Source organism: Argiope bruennichi, chromosome 9, assembly GCF_947563725.1.
Source record: "Argiope bruennichi chromosome 9, qqArgBrue1.1, whole genome shotgun sequence".
In the NCBI taxonomy this organism is placed as follows: domain Eukaryota; kingdom Metazoa; phylum Arthropoda; class Arachnida; order Araneae; family Araneidae; genus Argiope; species Argiope bruennichi.
The window spans coordinates 86,635,572-86,661,128 of record NC_079159.1 but is presented as its reverse complement, the minus strand read 5'-3'; the positions used below and the strand labels follow the sequence as shown (position 1 = coordinate 86,661,128).

Genomic DNA, 25,557 nt, shown 5'->3' with positions numbered 1-25,557 from the left:
GCGCGAATATTAAAGACTATATAAAGATTATGACCCAATTTAGAGTAGTCGACTGTACAATGTATAAGCAATTTTCATCAAAAATAGATTTAATAAAATAAATATTTTAAAAGTGACAAAAAAGAAAAAGAAAATTAATCATCTTGTGATTTTTAAAACCGTACATATATATAGGAAGAATACTACAGAAGATTAATAAAAGCAATGAAGTAAACCATAACAGTAAAGCAGTGTTCACCCGAGGCCAACTATTGCGCGCAATAGAAGACTACACCTACCTCAAGAAGTTCACATGACATCAATGAGACAGTGGGAAATAGTTGTCCAGATGAAACAACAATTTGCTATTGTCCCATTGGGGGTCACTTGATGTTCCTGAGGTAGGTGTGACATTCCACTGAACTTAATAGTTGGCCTCATGTGACTCCTGCTTAACTTTTATAAACTATTAAATGACATAAAATTTATGACGAGTTTACACTCGGGCAATTATAAGACAGTCATTAGGCAGTGCATGCGTAGAAAAGCTGAAAAATGCTATTCTGTAGATGGCCCATTGTAATTGCCCCACTGTATATTGTATTTTTTGCTTATGCAAAAAATACGCATGCATTTGTAAAATTTGGCGGGTTTTTTTTTTTTTTGGCGAGAAAAAAATGTATCCCTTATCAAAGATTAAATCCGATATTTTTGGCTCTTTTTTCTTTCTAATGCCAAGTTGTGTCCTTTTTTTTTATTTTATTTGTCATGTTTTTTCTATTGCTTTCCGAATTTAGGTATTCTGACCTATTTTTTTTATTTCACCATGTTTTTTTGTATAAATATCTATCATTATTATATGATGCGCAGTGAAAAAGAAAAAATCAGGAATGCCAAAATGGCTATTTATAGCCAAGCATGGAATTCCTGACTATATGTTATGAAATTGTGGCAAGCATAAATCTCTCCCTTTCTGCACCTGCGCTGCCTACTGGCAGCCTTATAACTAACTGGCAAAATCTAAATTCAGCTTTACTCCTCGAAAATTATTGCTAGCATAACTATTTGATTTCCAGAGTCAAGATGTCAGCTCTCTATGATTGGGTTAATGTTGAAAGACTCCATCAACTACTCATAACAGGGACAGATCCAAACGAAATAATTATTCAAGGAGAGACAGCACTTCATTTTGTCGCTTCCAGGGATGAAACAAATCCTCAAGATATAGAGGATTGCCTGCAAATGGCTCATGAATTGATTGCATGTGGAGCGGACGTTAATGCTGAAACCAATGACGGATCGACCCCTCTGATACTTGCAGTACGTGCTCGCAAATGGAGAATGGTTGAATTGCTTCTAGAAGCAAATGCAGACGTAAACCATGCAGACAGCGATTCAAACACTGCTTTACATTACGCTGTTATAAATCATAGTTCTTTGAGAAGAAATACAACGTTGAGAATAGTTAAAGCACTTCTGAGATTCCATCCAGAAATGGACGTAAAGAACAGTTGTGATCACACCCCATTGATAATCGCTGTGAGATGTCACGATTTTCACATCGTCCGGGAATTACTCAGGCACAATGCATCAGTGAATTTTCGAGATTCAAATAAGTGTTCTGCTATGCATCATGCTTTACAACTAGAAGAAGTGAATGTGGATATAGTGTTTGAACTCGTGAGGCATGGAGCTGATTTCTACATTCGTAATAATGCCGGTCAGACTACTCTCGATGTTTATATCGACCATCTTTTTCGTTCTCCATTTGATGAAATAAAGAAAGCAAAAAAAGTATTTAAGCTCTATATATTTGATTTGAACCCGATTTTTCCTTCTCAACGAAGGCTTATAGATGCAATTAGCAGAGAAAAAAATTACTCGCTGTTACCATATCTAGTAGAATGCGTCAATGAAATTAAGAAAATGCAGCGGGGCGAACTTGCGACGAATTATTATATCTATGATATGGCTTTGCGTGGTTATTCTTATAGATTTGCCGAAAGAAGTCATATTCCGCATGTTATTTTCGATAAGGTACTTGATAAATTACTGAAAGGCCAATATCCTATATATCGTGACCTGATCGTATCTGGCATTTGTCGCCCCTATTTGCAGAACAAATTTGTTGAAATGTGTAGTTCGGTTGGTAACACAGGTGAAGCACTTTTGAATTTTGATACAATTCTCTCACTTTCATCCTATTTGTCACATGTTGATATGTTGAATATGATGCTCGCATGTTCCCCTGATAGCAGATCGGTCCAAATATTGGAATGTCGGCACCGCTATACAAATTGTTCTATTTTGTAGATCGCAAAATATATAATTTATCCCTGAATTTTAATGATTCTATTTTAAAATAATTTTATTTAGATATCTAAAGATTGTTAATAGTTTGAGAAATTGTCAACTTCATTCGTTGAAAGATAAATCAATTGGATTTGTGAATACCACTTAAACAGGAAAGGGATCTTTCTTATATTTATCTCGAGATTAGTTATAATCTCAAGTATTTGATCCGAATGTACGCATTTTTTTAAAAATTACTTATTTAATATTTTGTGGCTGTTTTATTTTCCATGACGACTGCTTTGCATTAAAGAAAATTGTATAAAAATGATTTTGTCTTTCATTCATGATACTTCACATTTTTAACTGAGCCTTTTATGAATATCTATTAATTATTTTTTAGTATATAGTATATATTCAATTTATATATAATGAATATCAACAAATTTAAACTGCATTCATAATGTCGTAAATTTATGATTCAGAATGCAGTTGATCCTTCTTTTCGCTTTATTATCTTTTCCTGAAAATAACTAATTTAAAATTAGAATTTCGTTAGTTCTGCTACTTATTATACATGGTTATCTCAATAAAAATGCAGGTGGTTATCAAAATAATGGAAACACTTGTAAATGAAAGTGACATTTCTGAATGCGCTTCGTAAACATTAAAATAAAATAACCAGTTTTTTTAAAAATCGTAATGTATTTATTCTGATATCATGCGTTATCTTTATTGAAGTTCTGTAATTCTTGGATATTTTTCAAAAGCGTAAAATGTCGGACTTCTCAGATTTTCAAAGAGGTCAACTTGTAGGAGCCCGTCTAGATGGAGTAAATGTGACCGAAACATCCCAGTTTTTAGGCGTTTCTAGAGGTACAGTGTCTAAAGTCATGACAGCATGCACACAGCTCGGAAAAAAAAATTCGGCAAAGTAAAATATCGGGAGGAAAGAAAAGCTCAGTGAAAGAGACCGACGGGTATTGAAGCGGATTGTAATGTCTAAAAAAAAAGTGAACAACTGCAGCAAAAGTGACCGCAGAGCTCAATACTCATCTGGATTCTCCAGTGTCAGTGCTTACATTTTGAATGCACCCTCATAAACAGAATATTTATAGCAAAACAGCAAGTCCCAAGCCATTTGTCACAGATGTTAGTGGAAAACGACGTATACAGAGGTGTCACACTCATAAAGCCAGGTCGATTGATAAGTGGAAGAGAGTAATATGGTCCGATGAATTGTGCTTCACTTTTGTTCCTACAACAGGACGGGTGCACGTTTAGAGGACCCCTGCACAAGCGTTTGATCTGGATTGTCTCCTTATAACTGTCAAGCGTGGATGTTGCTCTACCATGATATGGGCAGCCAAGTCGTGGTTTTCTGATGGACCAATCGTAACCATGAAAGGAAGGATCACTGGGGAGAAATATGGAGAAATTTTAGCTGATCAGGTCCATCCTATGATGCAAATTTTGTTTCCTACAAGAAGGGAAATTTTCCAGGATGATAATGCACCTATCCCTGCAGCGAGACTTGTCCAATCATATTTGAGGAACACGAGGATGATGTTAAAACATTCGCCTTGGTCCCACTGTCACTTGACCTCAATATAATTGAACCGTTATGGTCTATTTTAGTGTGTTCAACCGGCATCTCTCCCAGAACTTTTACAAGATGTCTACGAAGAATGGCACAATATTCCTCTAAACATTATTCAATACTTGTATGAATTGATTCCTAGGCGAGCACAAGCTGTATTACATGCCATAGGCGGTCTTATACCATATTTATAAAGGATTCTTTGTAAATCTAAGGTGTTTCTATTTTGATAACCACCTGTACATTGTTTATCTCTAAATATCTTTAGCAGCTTGGAATTTTATAAAATTCTTGAAAATATTTTCATTGTATTTCTTAATGATGGATTAGGCTAAACAGTCCGTCTCAATTTTTTTGAATGAATGCTTTCTTACAATTAAAATAGGTTTATAAAGGATAATAGAAATCATAGAGTACCCATACTCTCTCGTTCCCCAACTAATAAATTGTACCTGTATTTATATTTAGCAACTGAGAATAGATTTCTCTTCGTAAAGCATTTTCAATGTTAAAGAATAAAGATATTTTCAATCACTCACTAAAACCTTCAAAATAATAATAAAAAGGAAATTGATATTTTTTAAAGCTAACTGAAAGAATTTTCCAAGGTGTTCATTTTGACTATAAAATATAGGACAACATTTGCTCTTTAATATTCCATATACTCTCATATTCTCGAATTGAAAATATTTTAAGAAAAGAAGAGAGCACCAAATCAAATATTTTTTATTAAAAATAAAAAATAACGGTACAATATGCTTTTAATTAAGCCCGAATTCAGCAACGCAAAGTATCGAAAGTACCTAGTAATTGACTAAACGGATCGCGTAATTCAAAGAAGAAATAAATATTGTAATTTTTTTTAACCTCTTGCATTTGGAAAAGTAATTCGATGCATACTTATTCACTTCATACGAAGACTTGTTTATTGCTCTGAAAAATATGTATAAATGTTTTAATTTAACTCTACCGTTTAGTTAATTTTCATATACTTATTACTCTTCAGGCATTTTTAACAATCAAAATTAAATAAATAAAATGTCAAAATGATGCACCTTCTTGAATGATGAGTGCGAGTCACTATCCAAGTGCAAAGGGTTGATATAATCCAATGAAAGGGATTAAACTAGAGACACCAATGCAGTGACTCAAAATTTCACATCGACTGCTATTTTGTTTGTGTATGCATCTGAATATAATCGGATTCAACCGTAAATATCCCAAGAAATGAGCCATTCAGGTAATTGGAGAAAAGGTATGAGGATGTAAACGTGTGAACGTGTATTTTGATCTTATACAAAGAAAACGTTAATTTGACTTGCAAGCAATGGACTTAATTGTAAATTTATGAATATAAAATTTTCCACTCGGCTTCATAATGAAAAATCAATGAGTTTAATTGTTATAATTTAGAAAATCTTTTTTAAATATCACCGATATTATCATAAGCAAACAGCCTATATTGAATAAGCTATAGGATTCACTATTTCGGCATTGGCGTTAAGGATAATCAATACTTCTAAAAGTGACTCTGAACATACAGGTTTCGGCAAACAACATTAGTCCTGAGGCTGGGATTGATTCTTTTTATACGGTGTAATGAACTCCTTAGTTTTTTAATGGCATCTTGCCTGAATTCTTGCCACCGAAAAGAATATTACGAAAAATACATAATAGATTCCAATTTTTCAGTGATAAAAGAAAGGACAGATTTTTTTTGTATGTCTCACTACGGCAAATAATTTTTTAAATTACAGGATTAAATACAAATTTGATCTTTAAAACTACAAATATTAGCTGAAGATAAATAAAATAACTACTGTAACATCAAGGGATGAGCGTAAAATTTATAAAATAATCGAAAGATTCTCCAATAGATCACTGACTCCAAATAATTCTCGTAACATTCTAATTTCAAAGAATATTGTCACAGATCCTAGTATTCAGGATAATATTTTAGAAAAACTTTATCAAGCGACGGTTATTAATAAATTTATCACTACGGATTTTTTGAACAGAGTAGAACGAAAGTTATAATACTTCCATAACACTGAAAGAACTGTTTAACTCAATATATAGAATACGCATATCGTTCCCTGGTTCAGATGGCAAAGCGTCAAACTTAAGTATTTCATGCCTGTGATTTTTATTGAAAAATATGATATCAATCTTTAATGACATTCGGTTAAATCAAAAGATTTTAGATAATTGCTAAATCTTCAGAATTATTCCTATTCTAAAACTCAATAAACCATTAAGAAACCCTTCAGCCTAATTTTACTAACATCTATGATGTGAATTATTTTTGAATCACAGTGCTTGATCGAGTCATCGAATTTTCTCAATTAAGAATTCACTTGAATCATGTTGGACTTATTCCTCACAAATATTGCAACTGCATACAATATATTATTCATCATAACAACATTAATGCTAAAAATGATATACAATTTATTTTAATGATTAAATTTTATATTACAGTATCGAACGACTCAAATGTAGGGAGACGACCTCATATCAAAGCTTTACATCTTGGTTTCCGAGGTAATCTTGTTAGATGAATACATGATTTTAAAAAAAGACAGAATTATATTCGTTTTATGGGAAAATGTTGCATCGTAATACTAAACCCTTATCTGAGAAGTTTCTCAAGAAAACGTTCTGAATACTTTCCTTTATATTATTTATACGTATAATAATTTTGAAATAACACTGCCCGGAGTCTCTTATTACGTATATGACAATTACATTTTCCCACAAGGCTTTAACTGCAATATGGATGGGATAACTGATATCCTTCAGAAACTCTTAGATAAAATTGAAAGTTGGTGTAATTCTTGGCATCCTAAAAAATTGCAAAAATGCTAAAGTGTCAATTTTTTAAATAAAAAGAAATTTCGGAATAATCATTTTCATATATAAGAAAAATTAATTTCTTCATTTCTGCATTCATAATATCCCATTATAACAGCTGCCGAAAACTTTGGATCCATCAATATAATTTCCCATGAAGAATGTAATTCAAATTTTTCCAGAAAACCTCTGAAAGCGGTGCAAAAGTGAATGAAAATACGTATTGATGTCCATCATTGCAGAGTTGATCCATAAAATATTAACTGCTAAAGCTGTCATTTTGACAGATCATGGTATAAATAGATATAACTCATAATGATGATGGGAGTTAAAACGGCTCAGTGGAAAATGAATAGGAATATGTAATTGTCCTTATATATAACTGAAAGTAGTTCTTAAACAATACATAAATTATATCAAAATTTTTAAGCATGAAATTTGAGAACCGGCAAAATGAAGGTCATAATAGTACTAGTGTCAAAGAATGGAAAGGAGGTAAATACAATAAATCCTTTTCTCCAAAGCATCAAACTTAAACGTCTCGAAAGATGGATTATAGTTCTCACATTATCGCACTGGAATTTCCCCACTGAATAAAAAAAATTATATAGGTTTGGCCTGACTAATTCACCTAAATTTCCTGCTTGTAATAAAATCGAAACTTATAAGAACTTCTTTCGCGGATACTATTTAGTATGGTTAAAATATTTCTGTTGTACATTTGATTTGTTGTGAATGTACATTGTCATATTTTACCTTCTTCAAAATTTCGCCCGTTCAAAAAAGTTGAATGCTTGTAAAGTTGATAATCCTTTTTTCAATGTAAAATTTATTTTTAATCTTTAACAAATCAATTTGATAAATTTTAATACAAATTTATAAAACTCCACTTTCTACCTATACATCTCATGGATTATAACTACAGACTTTTACATGACCTTGTTATAAGTGATAATAACATCGAATTGCTTCGAAAGGAATTGGCCAAAGGAAAGGATCCAAATCTCACAGATTCTAGCGGGGAAACACTACTTCATATAGCAGCTAAAGGTATCTACGATAACCCAGGAATTGTGCAAGAATTAATTAACGCTGGTGCTGATGTATGTGGATTGGACCACTACTTCTCCACATCTCTGCATTTTGCAGTTATATGTGGAAAACGCAAAGTTGTCGACGTACTTCTAGAAACGGAGGTTTCCATCAACGAGAAGAATCAACACGGAATGACAGCTTTCCATTATGCTATCAATAAAAATGTTAGCCCTCTATTCAATATCCCTGGGACTCCTGTTGATTTGTAATAAAAAAGCTGTTGGATCATAGACTCATAAATGTTGACGCAACTGATAGTTACCACCAAACGCCACTTATATTGGCTATTATAAATGGTGATTTAGAAACTGTAAAGATGTTGCTCAATAAGAATGCGAGTGTAGATATTGCAGACGATTTCGGACATACACCTTTGCATCATGCCCTGTTTTATCGCAAACACCGCATTGTAATTGCCCTACTTCTGAAACAAGCCAATCTTCTTAGATTTGGTGAAGGCGGTGAGACTCCTTTGGATATTATCACGAATTTGGAATCGGTTGAATTTGCGTGCGCATGTTTAAAAGTAATCGCATTTAATTATAGTTTGAAAGAACTGTTGACAAATAAATTAATACAATTCCCTGAGCTGTGGCAATTTCTGAATAAGTGCTGGAACGAGATTGACTACATGAAAAGCGATGTTATTGCGAATGAGTTGACAGTTTTTGATTTTTTCAGTAAATGTGCTGCTCAACCTGGATTTGATAATCCGATATTACAGATTTATAAACCTGTTGTTGAAAAGTTACTCACTGGAAACTATCCGGTATATCTGAGTTATATATTAAACCGCATGTCGAAGTCAGTTATGTATGCAGTATTGGAAGACTACATTAATGAGAAATATTGTAATAAGCCTAGTGCAATGGAATATTTTACAGGATTTTTTAAAATGATTAAGATTGGTCTGCTGTGTGAGTATTTATCAAATGAGGACATCTTTTGTTTAATTGTAGCATTTACTGATACGACAAAAAGTGAGCATTTGCTAGATTTTCATGAGCATGAGTGGTATTTGACTGATTTATGGGATGTTTATCCTGATAAACATTTTTGTTAAAATTTTAATATGAATTGATTTTTACGGAATAATTTACTTCTGCAAGTGTATTAATATTTAGTGAAAATTAAGAATGGAAAATTTTATTTGCATCTATTTCACTGTCAAATTTCTTACTTGTTTTCTAATTTTTAAAAAAAATTAATATTCTTATTTAGTTTTCTGAAATATTTGATTTTGACAAACTCTTAGATGTTTAGTAACGTTTTAAAATAAAGGCTGTTTTCATTTGTGCTGAATTTTTATTTATATTAATTCATTTTCATTTATATTAATTCATTTTGAATTATATTAATTCATTTTCAATCTATAAATTATAGATTTTCAATGAACTCAATGACTTTAACTATTGGTATATATTTTTGTAATAACAGATATTAAAAATGTCGGTCAACATCGTGAATAGAGCGTGTGTCAATAGGAATAACATTAGTACTAAACAAACGAAATATTTTATCATGTGAGAACATGTTTTTTTCGGATACAGGTGTTTCAAGCGTCAAAACGCGTAGGCAACAAATTGGCGATTTCTCCCTTTTGAGGCATCCATTTTTCTCTTTTATGGTTATTAGAAAATAATACAGAAAGTTTTCACATTTGGGGATTTATCGCGAATTAAAGTTACAACGTGATTTCCAAATTATTAATTCTCAGATTTTTTAAGAATTGCCTTAATGATTTATGTCATTAATTAGTATAAACCGGTTTTAAACGTTCACGACACTATCAAATTACGAATGCTTCGATATTTAGAAAAACGATAGGTTTTTTTCATCTCAAAATTGGTCGAGCTCCAAATCTTTATTTGCCTGCTAGAAAAAATTATAAATGAAAGTTTAGAAACAATTATTATTATAATATATATATATATATATATATAGGGATTGAGACCGATAGAGAACTAGTGATTGTTTCTAACTGGTTTGAGATTGTAAATGATTGAAATAAATTAAGACAAATAACGACTTAAAAAATAATAATTTTCTCACATAAAAACTTGAAATTTGCAATCGTAGATTTCACTTTTAATATATTATGTTTTGATCATTGATATCAATTTCGTTTATTCCTTTTTAAGAAGATTTATTTAAAATCACTTTTCACTTACATGATTTACTATTTCAAATTAAAAGTTTTTCGAATAGAGTAACAAGAAGGCTTTTTCATGTTTAAAAAAAAAATCCGAGTGCATTGATAACGTTTTAATTACAGCAGATGCAGAAAGATACAAAGAATTATCTATGTTGGCAGCTATCGACACAACAACAGGACACTAAATTTCTGTATCACTCTCTCATCTCAACAGCATTTTTCCATGTGAAGAACAAGCAGTCTTATTCGTAATATATTGATTATGCATTTCTACACAAAAATATATCTTATTCTCAGATCGCTTAACTGTTTTACAAGATCTTATTAATATCTCTAGACTAATCGGGCTTATCCAGTAAAAATCGTACCTTTGTTTAAAAAAAATCGAATCGTTAGAATTTCTTTGGATCCCTGGTCATGCTGGTAAGATAGAAAACGAAAAAGCATATAGTTTTATTCCAAAAGAACAAGCTTCGAAGCTTGAAATGGGTATCGCCCATATACATCATTTGACACATCAAAAATGAAATATTTCAGAAAGTATTTAACAATAAATCTACCAGTGTTAACTATGTACTAAATTATACCACATCCGTCAGATTGACGGGTTTCTGATCATCTTGGCTTTCATCATAATTTTTGACTTTGTTAAAGTAAAAAAAAAGAATAAAATTAAAAAAAACATTTAATATAACAATTCATTATTTATGAATACTAAAATACAGAAATATAGTTTGTAGTTGTATTTATATAATATCCAGCTAGAGTTTTTTGTTCTAAACGAAGTCATAATCGGAATAAAATAGATCCCATTATAACGGCTGCCGAACACTCTGGATCCATCAATATAATTTCTTATGAAGACTGTAATTTAAATTTTCACAGAAAACCTTTGAAAGCGGTGTATAAGTGAACGCAATTACTTATTGATGTCCATGATTGCAGAGATGATCCATAAAATATTAACTGCTAAAGCTGTCATTTTTACGGATCATGGTATAAGTAGATATGGGTCATAATGATTATGTAAGTTACAACGGCTGAGTGGAAATTGAATAGGAATATGTAAATGTCCTTATATTTCACTCAAAGTCGTTCTAAAACAATATAATAAATAATATCAAAATTTTTAATCATGAATTTTGAGAACCGTCAAAATGAAGGTCACATTAGTTCTAGGTTAAAAAATGGAAAGAATGTAACTACAATAAATACTTTTCTAAAAAGCATGAAACTTAAACATCTCGAAAGATGGATTATAGTTCTCATATTATCGCACTGGAACTTCCCCATTCAATAAAAAAATTTATAGAGGTTTGGCCTGAGAATTTCACCTAAATTTCATGCTTGAAATAAAATCGAGTCATTTGTCCTGTAAAAAAATTTAACTTCCACGAACAACTTGTTGAAGCGAATGGGAAATGGTTCACTTTATTTCTCTTAGTATTTCTTTTTTTTACCCATTCACCCAGATATCTCGTACTTAGCGTATGTAGGAAAACTGCTGGTTATGAAATACTTCATAGTGTGTACTGCAAATGTGAATTGGCCTTGGCCTCGGCCTCCAGGGTAAGGCGCTTTAAGTTTGTGTTGTAGTCAATGGTTTTCCGAGGAAAACCAATGTCACCAGCGAATGTCTTGTTAATTCTTAAATTTCGTTGGCCAAGCTTTTAATCTTTGTATTTTTTTTCCTCATGCATTGCATGAATTTAATACGTTTCATTTTTTTTCCTTTATGCCGTTTTAAGTTCAGGTTTGAATACTCATGATGCAATTTTTGCCAAGCCTCTTCTTAACACAGCAATTCTTATTAGGATTCGAAAACAATGGGGAAAAAGTGGCCGGATGACAAGCATAAAGCAACATTCACTCTAGGCCAACAGGTATACGCAATAAAAGGGCAAACCTACCTCAGGAAAATCATGTGACCGCAATAGGACAACGGCATATGGTTGTCTCAACGGGACAACTATTTACCATCGTCCCATTGCCTTCCCTGAGTAGGCGTGAACTTCAATTTCATACAATAGTTGGTCTCATGTGAACCTTACAAAAAACTTAAAACTCAACTGAACTGAATTGAATGAATCTTATGAGAAGTTCTTTCGTTGATAATATTTAGTAGGTTCAAATATTTTTGTTGTATATTTCATTTGTTGCGAATGGGCATTGTCATATTTTACCTCCTTCGAAATTTCGTCTCTTAAATAAACTGTGAAGTTGATAATCCTTTTTTCAATGTAAAATTTATTTTTAATCTTTAACAAATCAATTTGATAAATTTTAATACAAATTTATAAAACTCCACTTTTTACCTGTACATCTCATGGATTACAACGACAGACTTTTACATGACCTTGTTTTAAGTGATAATAACATCGAATTGCTTCGAAAGGAATTGGCCAAAGGGAAGTATTCAAATCTCACAGATTCTAGCGGGGAAACACTACTTCATATAGCAGCTAAAAGTATCTACGATAACCCAGGAATTGTGCAAGAATTAATTAACGCTGGTGCTGATGTATGTGGATTGGACCGCTACTTCTCCACACCTCTGCATTTCGCAGTTATATGTGGAAAACGTAAAGTTGTCGACGTACTTCTAGAAACGGAAATTCCAATCAACCAGAAGAATTATCTAGGAATAACAGCTTTGCATTATGCTATCAATAAAAATGCTAGCCCTCTATTCAATATCCCTGGGATGCCTGTTGATTTGTATATAATAAAAAAGCTGTTGGATCATAGACTCATAAATGTTGACGCAATTGATAGTTACCACCAAACGCCTCTTATATTGGCTATTAAAAATGATCATTTAGAAACTGTAAAGATGTTGCTCAATAAGAATGCGAGTGTAGATACTGCAGACGATTTCGGACATACACCTTTGCACCATGCCCTCTTTTATCGCAATAACCGCATTGTAGTTGCCCTACTTTTGAAACAAGCCAATCTTCTTAGAATTAGTGAAGGCGGTGAGACTCCTTTGGATATTATCACGAATTTGGAATCGGTTGAATTTGCGCGCACATGTTTAAAAGTAATCGCATTTAATTATAGTTTGAAAGAACTGTTGACAAATAAATTAATACAATTCCCTGAGCTGTGGCAATTTCTGAACAAGTGCTGGAACGAGATTGACTACATGAAAAGCGATGTTATTGCGAATGAGTTGACTGTTTTTGATTTTTTCAGTAAATGTGCTGCTCAACCTGGATTTGATAATCCGATATTACAGATTTATAAACCTGTTGTTGAAAAGTTACTCACTGGAAACTATCCGGTATATCTGAGTTATATATTAAACCGCATATCGAAGTCAGTTATGTATACAATATTGGAAGTCTACATTAATGAGAAATATTGTAATAAGCCTTGTGCAATGGAATATTTTACAGGATTTTTTAAAATGATTAAGACTGGTCTTCTGTGTGAGTATTTATCAAATGAGGACATCTTTTGTTTAATTGTAGCATTCACTGATATGACAAAAAGTGAGTATTTGCTAGATTTTAATGAGCATGAGTGGTATTTGACTGATTTATGGGATGTTTATCCTGATGAACATTTTTGTTAAAATTTGAATATGAATTGATTTTTACGGAAGAATTTACTTCTGCAAGTGTATTAATATTTAGTGAAAATTAAGAATGGAAAATTTTATTTGCATCTATTTCACTGTCAAATTTCTTACCTGTTTTCTAATTTTTAAAAAAATTAATATTCTTATATAGTTTTATGAAATATATGATTTTGACAAACTCTTAGATGCGGAGTAACGTTTTAAAATAAAGGCTGTTTTCATTTGTTCCGAGTTTTCATTTATATTAATTCATTTTCAATCTATAAAGTATAGATTTTCAATTAACTCAATGACTTTAACTATTGGTATATATTTTTGTAATAAGAGGTATTAAAAATGTAGGACAACATAGTGAATAGAGCGTGTGCCAATAGGAATAACATTAGTGCATCGTCTGCAATTATTTTATCATTTGAGAACATGTTGTTTCCGATTGAGGTGTTTCAAGCGTCAAAATGCGTAGGCAACAAATTGGCGATTTCTCCCTTTTGAGGCATCCTTTTTTCAACTACTTGAAAAATAATTTCTCACATAAAAAGTTGAAATTTGCAATCGTAGATTTCACTTTTAATATATTCTGTTTTAATAATTGATATCAATTTCGTTTATTCCTATTTAAGAAGATTTATTTAAAATCACTTTTTATTTACATGATTTACTATTTCAAAATAAAAGTTTTTCGAATAGAGTTAAAAGAAGTCTTTTTCAAGTTATAAAAATATCCGAGTGCATTGATAACGTTTTAATTACAACGGATGCAGAAAGATACAAAGAATTATCTATGTTGGCAGCTATCGACACGGCAACAGGACACTACATTTCCGTATCACTCTCTCAACTTAACAGCATTTTTCCATGTGAAGAACTAGCAGTCTTCTTCCTAATATATTGATTATGCATTTCTAAACAAAAATGTCTTATTCTCAGATTGCTTAACAGATTTACAAGATCTTATTAATATCTCTAGACTAATCGGGCCTATCCTGTAAGAATCGTTCCTTTCTTAAAAAAAAGATTAAATCGCTAGAATTGTTTTCGATCCCAAGTCATGCCGGTAAGACAGAAAACGAACAAGCAGATAGTTTTATTTCAAAAGAACAAGCTTCGGAAGCTTGAAATGGGTATCGCCCATAGATATCATTTGACACATCAAAAATGAAATATTTCAGAAAGTATTTAACGCTAAAACTACCAGTGTTAACTATGTACCAAATTATACCACATCCGACAGATTGACGGGTTTCTGATCATCTTGGCTTTCATAATAATTTTTGACTTTTTTAAAGTAAAGAAAAGAATAAAATTTAACAAAAACATTTACTATAACAATTCATTATTTATGAATACTAAAATAGAGAAATATAGTTTGTAGTTGTATTTATATAATATCCAGCTAGAGTGTTTTATTCTAAACGAAATCATAATCAGAATAAAATAGATCCCATTATAACGGCTGCCGAACACTCTGGATCCATTAATATAATTTCTTATGAAGACTGTAATTTAAATTTTCACAGAAAACCTTTGAAAGCGGTGTATAAGTGAACGCAATTACTTATTGATGTCCATGATTGCAGAGATGATCCATAAAATATTAACTGCTAAAGCTGTCATTTTTACGGATCATGGTATAAGTAGATATGGGTTTAACTTCCACGAACAACTTGATAAAGCAAATGGGAAATGGTTCACTTTATTTCTCTTAGTATATATATATATATTTTTACCCATTCACCCAGATATCTCGTACTTAGCGTATGTAGGAAAACTGCTGGTTATGAAATACTTCATAGTATGTGCTGCAAATGTGAATTGGAACTGGCCTTGGCTTCCAGGGTAAGGCGCTTTAAGTTTGTGTTGTAGTGAATGGATTTCAGAGGAAAACCAATGTCGGCAGCGAATGTCTTGTTAATTCTTAAATTTCGTTGGTCAAGCTTTTAATCTTTGTATTTTTTTCCTCATGCATTGCATGAATTTAGTTTTATGATTCATTTTTTTTCCTTTATGCCGTTTTAAGTTTTACATTGCTTTCCCGAGTAGACGTGAACTCATGTGAACAATACAAAGATCTTGAAGCTTAACTGAACTGAATTGAACGAAACTTATGAGAAGTTCTTTCGCCTATAATATTTATTATGGTTAAAATAATTTTGTTTTATATTTCATTTGTTGTGAATGGTCATTGTCATATTTTACCTTCTTCGAAATGTCATGTGTTAAAAGAACTGTGAAATTGCTAATGCATTTTTCAATGTAAAAATTTATTTTTAATCATTAACAAATCAATCTGATAAATTTTTATACAAATTTATAAAACTCCACTTTTTACCTGTACATCTCATGGATTACAACGACAGGTTTTTATATGACCTTGTTTTAAAAGATAATAACATCGAATTGCTTCGAAAGGAATTGGCCAAAGGGAAGGATCCAAATCTCACAGATTCTAGCGGGGAAACACTACTTCATATAGCAGCGAAAGGTATCTTCGATAACCCAGGAATTGTGCAGGAGTTAATTAACGCTGGTGCTGATGTATGTGGATTGGACCGCTACTTCTCCACACCTCTGCATTTTGCAGTTATATGTGGAAAACGCAAAGTTGTCGATGTACTTCTACAAACGGATGTTTCCATCAACCAGAAGAATCAACACGGAATGACAGCTTTGCATTATGCTGTCAATAAAAATGCTAGCCCTAAATCCAATATCCCTGGGCTAGCTGTTGATATGTATATAATTAAAAAGCTGTTGGACCATAGACTCATAAATGTGGACGCAACTGATAGTTACCACCAAACGCCACTTATATTGGCTATTAAAAATGATCATTTAGAAATTGTAAAGATGTTGCTCAATAAGAATGCGAGTGTAGATACTTCAGACTCTTTCGGACTTGCACCTTTGCATCATGCCCTGTTTTATCGTAATCACCGCATTGTAGTCACCCTACTTCTGAAAAAAGCCAATCTTCTTACAATGGCTAGAGACGGTCAGACTCCATTGGATATTATCACAAATTTGGAATGGGATGAATTTGCGCGCACATGTTTAAAAGTAATCGCATCTAATTATAGTTTTAAGGAACTGTTGACAAATAAATTAATAAAATCTCCTGAGTTTTGGCAATTTCTGAACAAATGCTGGAACGAGATTGACTACATGAAAAGCGATGTTATTGCGAATGAGTTGACAGTTTTTGATTTTTTCAGTAAATGTGCTGCTAAACCTGGATTTGATGATCCGATATTACAGATTTATAAACCTGTTGTTGAAAAGTTACTCACTGGAAACTATCCGGAATATCTGAGTTATATATTTAACCGCATGTCGAAGTCAACAATGTATTTAGTATTAGAAGTCTACATTAATGAGAAATATTGTAATAAGCCTTGTAGAATGGAATATTTTACAGAATTTTCGAAAATTATTAAGATTGGTCTGCTGTGTGAGTATTTATCAAATGAGGACATCTTTTGTTTAATTGTAGCATTTACTGAGACAAAGAAAAGTGAATATTTGCTAGATTTTCATGAGCATGAGTGGTATTTGAATGATTTATGGGCTGTTTTTCCTGATAAACATTTTTTTTAAAATTTTAATATCAATTGTCATTTACGAAAGAATTTTCTTCTGTATTTTTACATATATTTAGAGAAACTTAAGAATGGAAAATTTTATTTGCATCTATTTCATTGTTAAATTTCTTACTTGCTTTATGAATTTGAAAAAATTAATTTTCTTATATATTTTTATGAAATATTTGATTTTGACAAACTCTTAAATGTGGAGTAACGGTATATAATAAAGGCTTTTTCATTTGTACTGAGTTTTCATTTATATTAATTCATTTTCAATCTATAAAGTATTGATTTTTAATTAACTCAATCACTTTAATTATTGGTATATATTTTTTGTAATAAGAGGTTATTAAAAATGTCGGACAACATCGTGAATATAGCGTGTGCCAATAGGAAAAACATTAGTACTAATCAAACGAAGTATTTTATCATGTGAGAACATGTTTTTTCGGATTGAGGTGTTACAAGTATCAAAATGCGTACGCAACAAATTGCCAATTTATCGCTTTTGAGGCATCAATTTTTCTTCTTTATGGTTATTGGAAAATAATTCAGGAAGTTTTCCCATTTTGCGATTTATCGCCAATTAAAGTTACAACGTGATTTCCAAATTATTAATTCTCAGATTTTTTACGAATTGTCTTAATGATTTATGTCATTAATCAGTGTAAACCGGTTTTAAACGTTCACGAGATTATCAGATTACGCATGCTTCGATATTTAGAAAAACGATAAGTTTTTTTCATGTCAAAATCGGTCCAGCTCCAAAACTTTATTTGCTAGCTAGAAAAATTAAAAATGAAAGTTTAAAAAATTTATTATAATATATATATATAGAGAGAGAGAAGTCTCGTGAATGTTTCAAACTGTTTTGAACTAGTAAATGAATGAAATTAATTAAGACAAATAATGACTTAAAAATAATAATGTTCCCACATAATAACTTGAAATTTGCGATCATAGATTTCATTTTTAATATATTCTGTTTTGCCAGCAGTTGATGTCCTATAATTATTGACTATTATTGTTTTGATGAGACATTTTAAAATCTTTCTTCGATTTAGTCTTGGATTCATTTTCAACCTAACATCAAAATATAACAAATAAGTAAAATATGATAATTAAATTTCTCAGATACCTTTCGATTAAGGGACTAAAAGAAAATTTAGGTTGTTTGATTTAAAAGTCTGATTTAGTAACAAAAGTCAGAGCACATGGTAATCAATAAATTTTATGAGAATTTCCTTTTATTCTTAACACATTCGAGGAGCGAGACTTCATTGTGCAAGGGTTGATCGTACACAACTTATTCAAATCGTCATATGTGCGTTGGTGTCTGTAGAAATGAATAGGTCATAGGGGTCGCATGTTCAAAAATTTCAATTGAATTGCAAATCTTTATGCTATCTATATTAGTATAAAAATAGCATTGTTCCAATTTGGAATACATCGTGTTCCTTTCATAGATATAATAATTTGACATTTATATATATGTATATATCTTCTATTACATAATTATGTCATATTATTATTTTATGCAGAATATGGGAAGGCTGAGATAAATTATTACGGTAAAGTGTGGAAACTTGCATATTATTTGTTGTTAATGATTAAACATTCCCGATGAAATCTGTACTTTCGAAGAGATAAATTGTCAATCTTAATATTCATTACGAATTTGGTAAAAAAACTATTGCATTATTTGCTTCATAACTAAACATTGTCATAAAAATTATAATTTTCCAATGTGAAGACTGTTACACTATCATTGAAAATAAGATTTTTTGGTTGAAAAAATGACAGAAGGTTCACGTGAATTTGCAGATGTTTTTTCCTAATATGAATTGTATTAAGATGGGAACTAATAATTATTTCAGCCAGAGACTGTAAATGATTTCCATATTGTTATAATTTTTGAAGGGACGTGGCTAAGAAGTGCACAATTTGTAAAAATATTTTTATAGCTGGAATGCATTAGCCTCTAAACTTCACACTTCATCGCTTTTTCCTTTACTAGTATCAGATTTGAGTATTGATTTCTATCCGCCGAAGATCATGTAATTAGGAATGTATCAATTAAATGGAATTGTATTTTATAACCAATAGCTAATTTTCTGCAAGTACGCATGAACGTTATTTATAAGAATTTCAATTCTGATATCAATTCAAACATAGCATAATTATTTTTCCTAAAATGTCATCTGGTTTCTAAATGCTAACTTGCAAGATATAATTCCTTTTTTTGTTTGACTCATCCATTAATCGAGTAAAATTTTAGTTACGCTTATAAATTGATATTCGGAAGTTTCAAAGTTCATTTTTTCCAAAAATACGTTGTAAAAAAATCAAATTATTTTATTAAAATTTATGATATTTTTGTCTTTACATTCAGTGGAAATAATTTATGAAATTTATAAACAGAAATTTCGAAAGATTAAAGAAAGACGGATCATATTTGACTAAAATTGCAGATGCCTTCGGAGTTTCAGTATGTTTAATGGACACCGTAAGAAAACCATTACTTTGAGGAGGTTTAAAAGCATTTAATAAGTGACTCCAGAATGCAATTCGAGTCTCATTCTTGGAATATTCTGCTCTTTGAAAATTATAAGAGCTTTCGAGTAATATAATTATTAAGATTGGTTGACTTTTCAATAAACAACAACTGAAAAGTTTTTGAATTTCGAATTCATTCTTTTTAAATATTTTTTACTTATACAGTTAAGTTAATTCAGAGTTCTTAAACCAAGAATATATTATAAACTTTTAGCATACAACTGCTAACTTGAAATTGGAAAATTAAAGACACTCATTTTAATTACGTTTAAAAGGAATTATTTGCAAATACTTCATTGCAGGAAAGCTAAATGAAAGTTTTCGAATTCGAATTAATAATTTGGTTCCAAACTTAAATAGCATTTTAAATAAAAGTGCAGGGAATTTATTGGAAGTTCCGTAATGTAATGTAATTTTAATGTAAAAAAATCCCAAATAGAGTTTGTACTTGTATTTATAGAATATCTAGTTATAGTTTTTTGTTCTAAACTAAATCATAATCAGAATAAAATAGATCCCATTATAACGGCTGCCAAACACTTTGGATCCATCAATTAATTTCTTATAAATGATGTAACTCAATTTTTTTTCCAGAAAACCTTTGAAAGAGGTGTATAAATGATGCAAACTTGTATTGTGATGTCCATCATTGCAAAGATGATCCATAAAATATTAACTACTAAAGCTGTCATTTTGACGGATCATGGTATAAGTAGATATAGCTCATAATGATTATGGAAGTTTAAACGGCTCAGTGGAAATTGAATAGGAAAATGTAATTGTCCTTATATTTCAAAGTCGTTCTTAAACAATATATAAATTATATCAAAATTTTGAAGCATGATATTTGGGAACCGGCAAAATAAAGATTATTTTAGTTCCAGTTTAAAGAATGAAAAGGAGGTAACTACAATAAATCATTTTCTCCAAAGCATCAAACTTAAACATCTAGAAAGAAAGTGTGAAAGTTCTCACATTATCGCACTGGAATTTCCCCACTCAATAAAAAAAAATTATATAGGTTTGGTCTGACCATTTCACCTAAATTTCCTGCTTGTAATAAAATCGTGTCATTTGTCCTATAAAAAAAATTTAAACTTCCACGAACAACTTGTTGAAGCGAATTGGAAATGGTTCACTTTATTTCTCTTAGTATTTTTTTTATCGCATCCACCCAGATATCTTGTACTAAGTGTATGTAGGAAAATTGCTGGCTATCAGATACTTCATAGTGTGTGCTTCAAATGTGAACTGACCTTGGCCTCCAGGGTAAGACGCTTTACGTCAGTTTTGTAGTGAATGGATTTTCGAGGAAAACCAATGTCAGCAACGAATTTCTTGTTAATTCTTAAATTTCGTGGGCCAATCTTTTTATATTTCTATTTTTGTTTCTTCATGCTTTGCATGAATTTAGCTTTATCTTTCATTTTTTTTTCCTTTATGACGTTTTAAGTTCAGGTTTGAATTCTCATTATACGATTTTTGCCAAGCTTCTTCTCAATTCATAACACTAAAGCAATTTTTATTAGGATTTGAAATCAATGGAGAAAAAGTGGCCGAATGGTAAGCATGAAGCAACATTCACTCGAGGCCAACTGGTATAACTAATAGAAGGTCAAACCTACCTCAGGAACATCATCTGACCGCAATAGGATAATGGTATATGGTTGTCTCAACGGGACAACTATTTACCATCCTTCCATTGCCTTCCTTGAGTAGGCGTGAACTTCTGTTTCGTACAATATTTGGTCTCATGTGAACGCTACAAAGATCTCGAAGCTCAACTGAACTGAATTGAACAAAACTTATAAGAACTTCTTTCGCAGATAATATTTAGTATGGTTAAAATATTTCTATTGTACATTTGATTTGTTGTGAATGTACATTGTCATATTTTACCTTCTTCAAAATTTCGCCCGTTCAAAAAAGTTGAATGCTTGTAAAGTTGCTAATGCTTTTTTAAATGTAAAATTTATTTTTAATCATTAACAATTCAAACTGAAAATATTTTATATAAATTCATAAAACTCCACTTTTTACCTATACATCTCATGGATTATAAAGACAGACTTTTACTTGACCTCGTTATAAGTGATGATAACATCGAATTGCTTCGAAAGGAATTGGCCAAAGGAAAGAATCCAAATCTCACAGATTCTAGCGGGGATACACTACTTCATATAGCAGCTAAAGGCATCTACGATAACCCAGGAATTGTGCAAGAGTTAATTAATGCCGGTGCTGATGTATGTAGATTGGACGCCTCTTTCTCTACGCCTCTGCATTTCGCAGTAATATGTGGAAAGCGCAAAGTTGTCGACTTACTTTTACAAACGGAGATTTCTATCAACCAGAAGAACCGTCGCGGAATTACAGCTTTGCATTACGCTATCAATAAAAATGCTAGCCCTATATTCAGTCTCCGTGGGCTAGCTGTTGATATGTATATAATTAAAAAGCTGTTGAATCATAGACTCATAAATGTTGACGCAACTGATAATTACCACCAAACTCCACTAATGTGGGCTATTAAAAATGATAATTTAGAGATTGTAAAGATGTTGCTCAATAAGAATGCGATTGTGGATACTTCAGACTCTTTCAGACAAACACCTTTGCATCATGCCCTCTTTCATTGCAATCACCGCATTGTAGTTGCCCTTCTTCTGAAACAAGCCAATCTTCTTACAATGGCTGGGGACTGTCAGACTCCATTGGATATTATCATAAAATCGCAGTCTATTGAATTTGCTTGCACATGTTTAAAAGTAGTCGCATTTAATTACAGTTTGAAAGAACTGTTGACAAATAAATTAATACAATTCCCTGAGCTGTGGCGATTTCTGAACAAGTGCTGGGACGAGATTGACTACATGAAAAGCGATATTATTGCGAATCAGTTGACAGTTTTTGATTTTTTTAGTAAATGTGCTGCTAAACCTGGATTTGATGATCCGATATTACAGATTTATAAACCTGTTGTTGAAAAGTTACTCACTGGAAACTATCCGGTATATCTGTGTTATATATTAAACCGCATGACGAAGTCAACAATGTATGCAGTATTGGAAGACTACATTCATGAGAAATATTGTATTAAGCCTTTTGCAATGGAATACTTCACAGCATTTTCGAAAATTATTAAGATTGGCCTGCTGTGTAAGTATTTATCAAATGAGGACATCTTTTGTTTAATTGTAGCATTTACTGATACGACAAAAAGTGAGTATTTGCTAGATTTTCATGAGCATGAGTGGTATTTGATTGATTTATGGGATACTTATCCTGATAAACATTTTTGTTAAAATTTAAATATGAATTGTCATTTACGGAAGAATTTTCTTCTGTATGTTTACTTATATTTAGTGAAAATTACGAATGGAAATTTTTATTTGCATCTATTTCACTGTCAAATTTCTTACCTGTTTTATAAATTTTTAAAAATAATATTCTTATTGAGTTTTCTGAAATATTTGATTTTGACAAACTCTTAAATGTGGAGTAACGTTTTAAAATAAAGGCTGTTTTCAATTGTTCTGAATTTTCATTTATATAAATTCATTTTCAATCTATAAAGTATAGATTTTCAATTAACTCAATGACTTCAACTGTTGTTATACATTTTCGCGATAAGAGGTTATTAAAAATGTCGGACAACATCGTGAATAACGCTTGTGCCAATAGGAATAACATTAGTATTAAACAAACGAAGTATTTTATCATGTGAGAACATGTTTTTTCGGATTGAGGTGTTTCAAGCGTCAAAATGCGTAGGCAACAAATTGGCGATTTCGCCCTTTTGAGGCATCCATTTTTCGCTTCTATGGTTATTAGAAAATAATACAGAAAGTTTTCACATTTGGCGATTTATTGCCAATTAAAGTTACAACGTGATTTCCAAATTATTAATTCTCAGATTTCTTAAGAATTGCCTTAATGATTTATGTCATTAATCAGTGTAAACAAGTTTCCAACGTTCACGACACTATCAAATTAAGAATGCGTCGATATTTAGAAAAACGATATTTTTTTTTTCATCTCAAAATTGATCGAGCTCCAAATCTTTATTTGCCTGCTAGAAAAAATTAAAAATGAAAGTTTAAAAACAATTATTATCATAATATATATATATATATATATATATATATATATATATATATATATATATATATATATATAGGGATTGAGACCGATAGAGAAGTCTCGTGATTGTTTCTAACTGGTTTGAACATGTAAATGACTGAAATAAATTAAGACAAATAACGACTTAAAAAATAATTTTTTTACAGAAAAACTTGAAATTTGCAATCGTAAATTTCACTTTTAATATATTCTCTTTTGATCATTGATATCAATTTCGTTTATTCCTTTTTAAGAAGATTTATTTAAAATCACTTTTCACTTACATGATTTACTATTTCAAAATAAAAGTTTTTTCGAATAGAGTTACAAGAAAGCTTTTTCAAGTTTAAAAAAAATCCGAGTGCATTGATAACGTTTTAATTACAGCAGATGCAGAAAGATACAAAGAATTATCTATGTTGGCAGCTATCGACACAGCAACAGGGCACATTTTTCCATGCGAAGAACGAGCAGTCATATTCGTAATATCTTGATTATGCATTTCTACACAAAAATATATCTTATTCTCAGATCGCTTAACTGTTTTACAAGATCTTATTAATATCTCTAGACTAATCGGGCCTATCCAGTAAAAATCGTTCCTTTCTTAAAAAAAATTGAATCGCTAGAATTTTTTTGGATCCCTGGACATGCTGGTAAGACAGAAAACGAAAAAGCAAATAGTTTTATTCCAAAAGAACAAGCTTCGGAAGCTTGAAATGGGTATCGCCCATAGACATCATTTGACACATCAAAAATGAAATATTTCAGAAAGTATTTAACAATAAAACTACCAGTGTTAACTGTGTACCAAATTATACCACATCGGCCAGATTGACGGGTTTCTGATCATCTTGGCTTTCATCATAATTTTTGACTTTGCTAAAGTAAAAAAAAAGAATAAAATTTAAAAAAACATTTACTATAACAATTCATTATTTATGAATACTAAAATACAGAAATTTAGTTTGTAGTTGTATTTATATAATATCCAGCTAGAGTTTTTTGTTCTAAACGAAGTCATAATCGGAATAAAATAGATTCCATTATAACGGCTGCCGAACACTCTGGATCCATCAATATAATTTCTTATGAAAAATGTAATTTACATTTTCACAGAAAACCTTTGAAAGCGGTGCAAAAGTGAACGCAATTACTTATTGATGTCCATGATTGCAGAGATGATCCATAAAATATTAACTGCTGAAGCTGTCATTTTGACGGATCATGGTATAAGTAGATATGGGTCATAATGATTATGTAAGTTAAAACGGCTGAGTGGAAATTGAATAGGAATATGTAATTGTCCTTATAGTAATATGTCCTTGTCCACTGAAAGTCGTTCTAAAACAATATAATAAATTATATCAAAATTTTTAATCATGAAATTTGGGAACCGTCAAAATGAAGGTCACATTAGTTCTAGGTTAAAGAATGGAAAGAATGTAACTACAATAAATCCTTTTCTCCAAAGCATGAAACTTAAACATCTCGAAAGATGGATTATAGTTCTCATATTATCGCACTGGAACTTCCCTATTCAGTAAAAAAAATTATATAGGTTTGGCCTGAGAATTTCACCTAAATTTCCTGCTTGTAATAAAATCGAGTCATTTGTCCTGTAAAAAATTTTAACTTCCACGAACAACTTGTTGAAGCGAATGGGAAATGGTTCACTTTATTTCTCTTAGTATTTTTCTTACCCATTCACGCAGATATCTCGTCCTTAGCGTATGTA

General features: G+C 31.2%; 1 protein-coding gene across 1 annotated transcript; it reads left to right on the top strand.

Moving 5' to 3' along the window:
- The first annotated feature begins 15,771 nt into the window (after positions 1-15,771).
- Positions 15,772-17,177, top strand: LOC129984768 (ankyrin-3-like). The gene has a single exon (XM_056094722.1). It carries the CDS (start codon positions 15,901-15,903, stop codon positions 17,152-17,154), a length of 1,254 nt encoding a protein of 417 aa, XP_055950697.1. The 5' UTR covers positions 15,772-15,900; the 3' UTR covers positions 17,155-17,177.
- The last annotated feature ends 8,380 nt before the right edge of the window (positions 17,178-25,557 follow it).

What these genes read in the sequence shown, in the direction of transcription:
- LOC129984768 (XM_056094722.1), top strand. Translation starts at nt 15,901, where the DNA reads ATGGATTACAACGACAGGTTTTTATATGACCTTGTTTTAAAAGATAAT.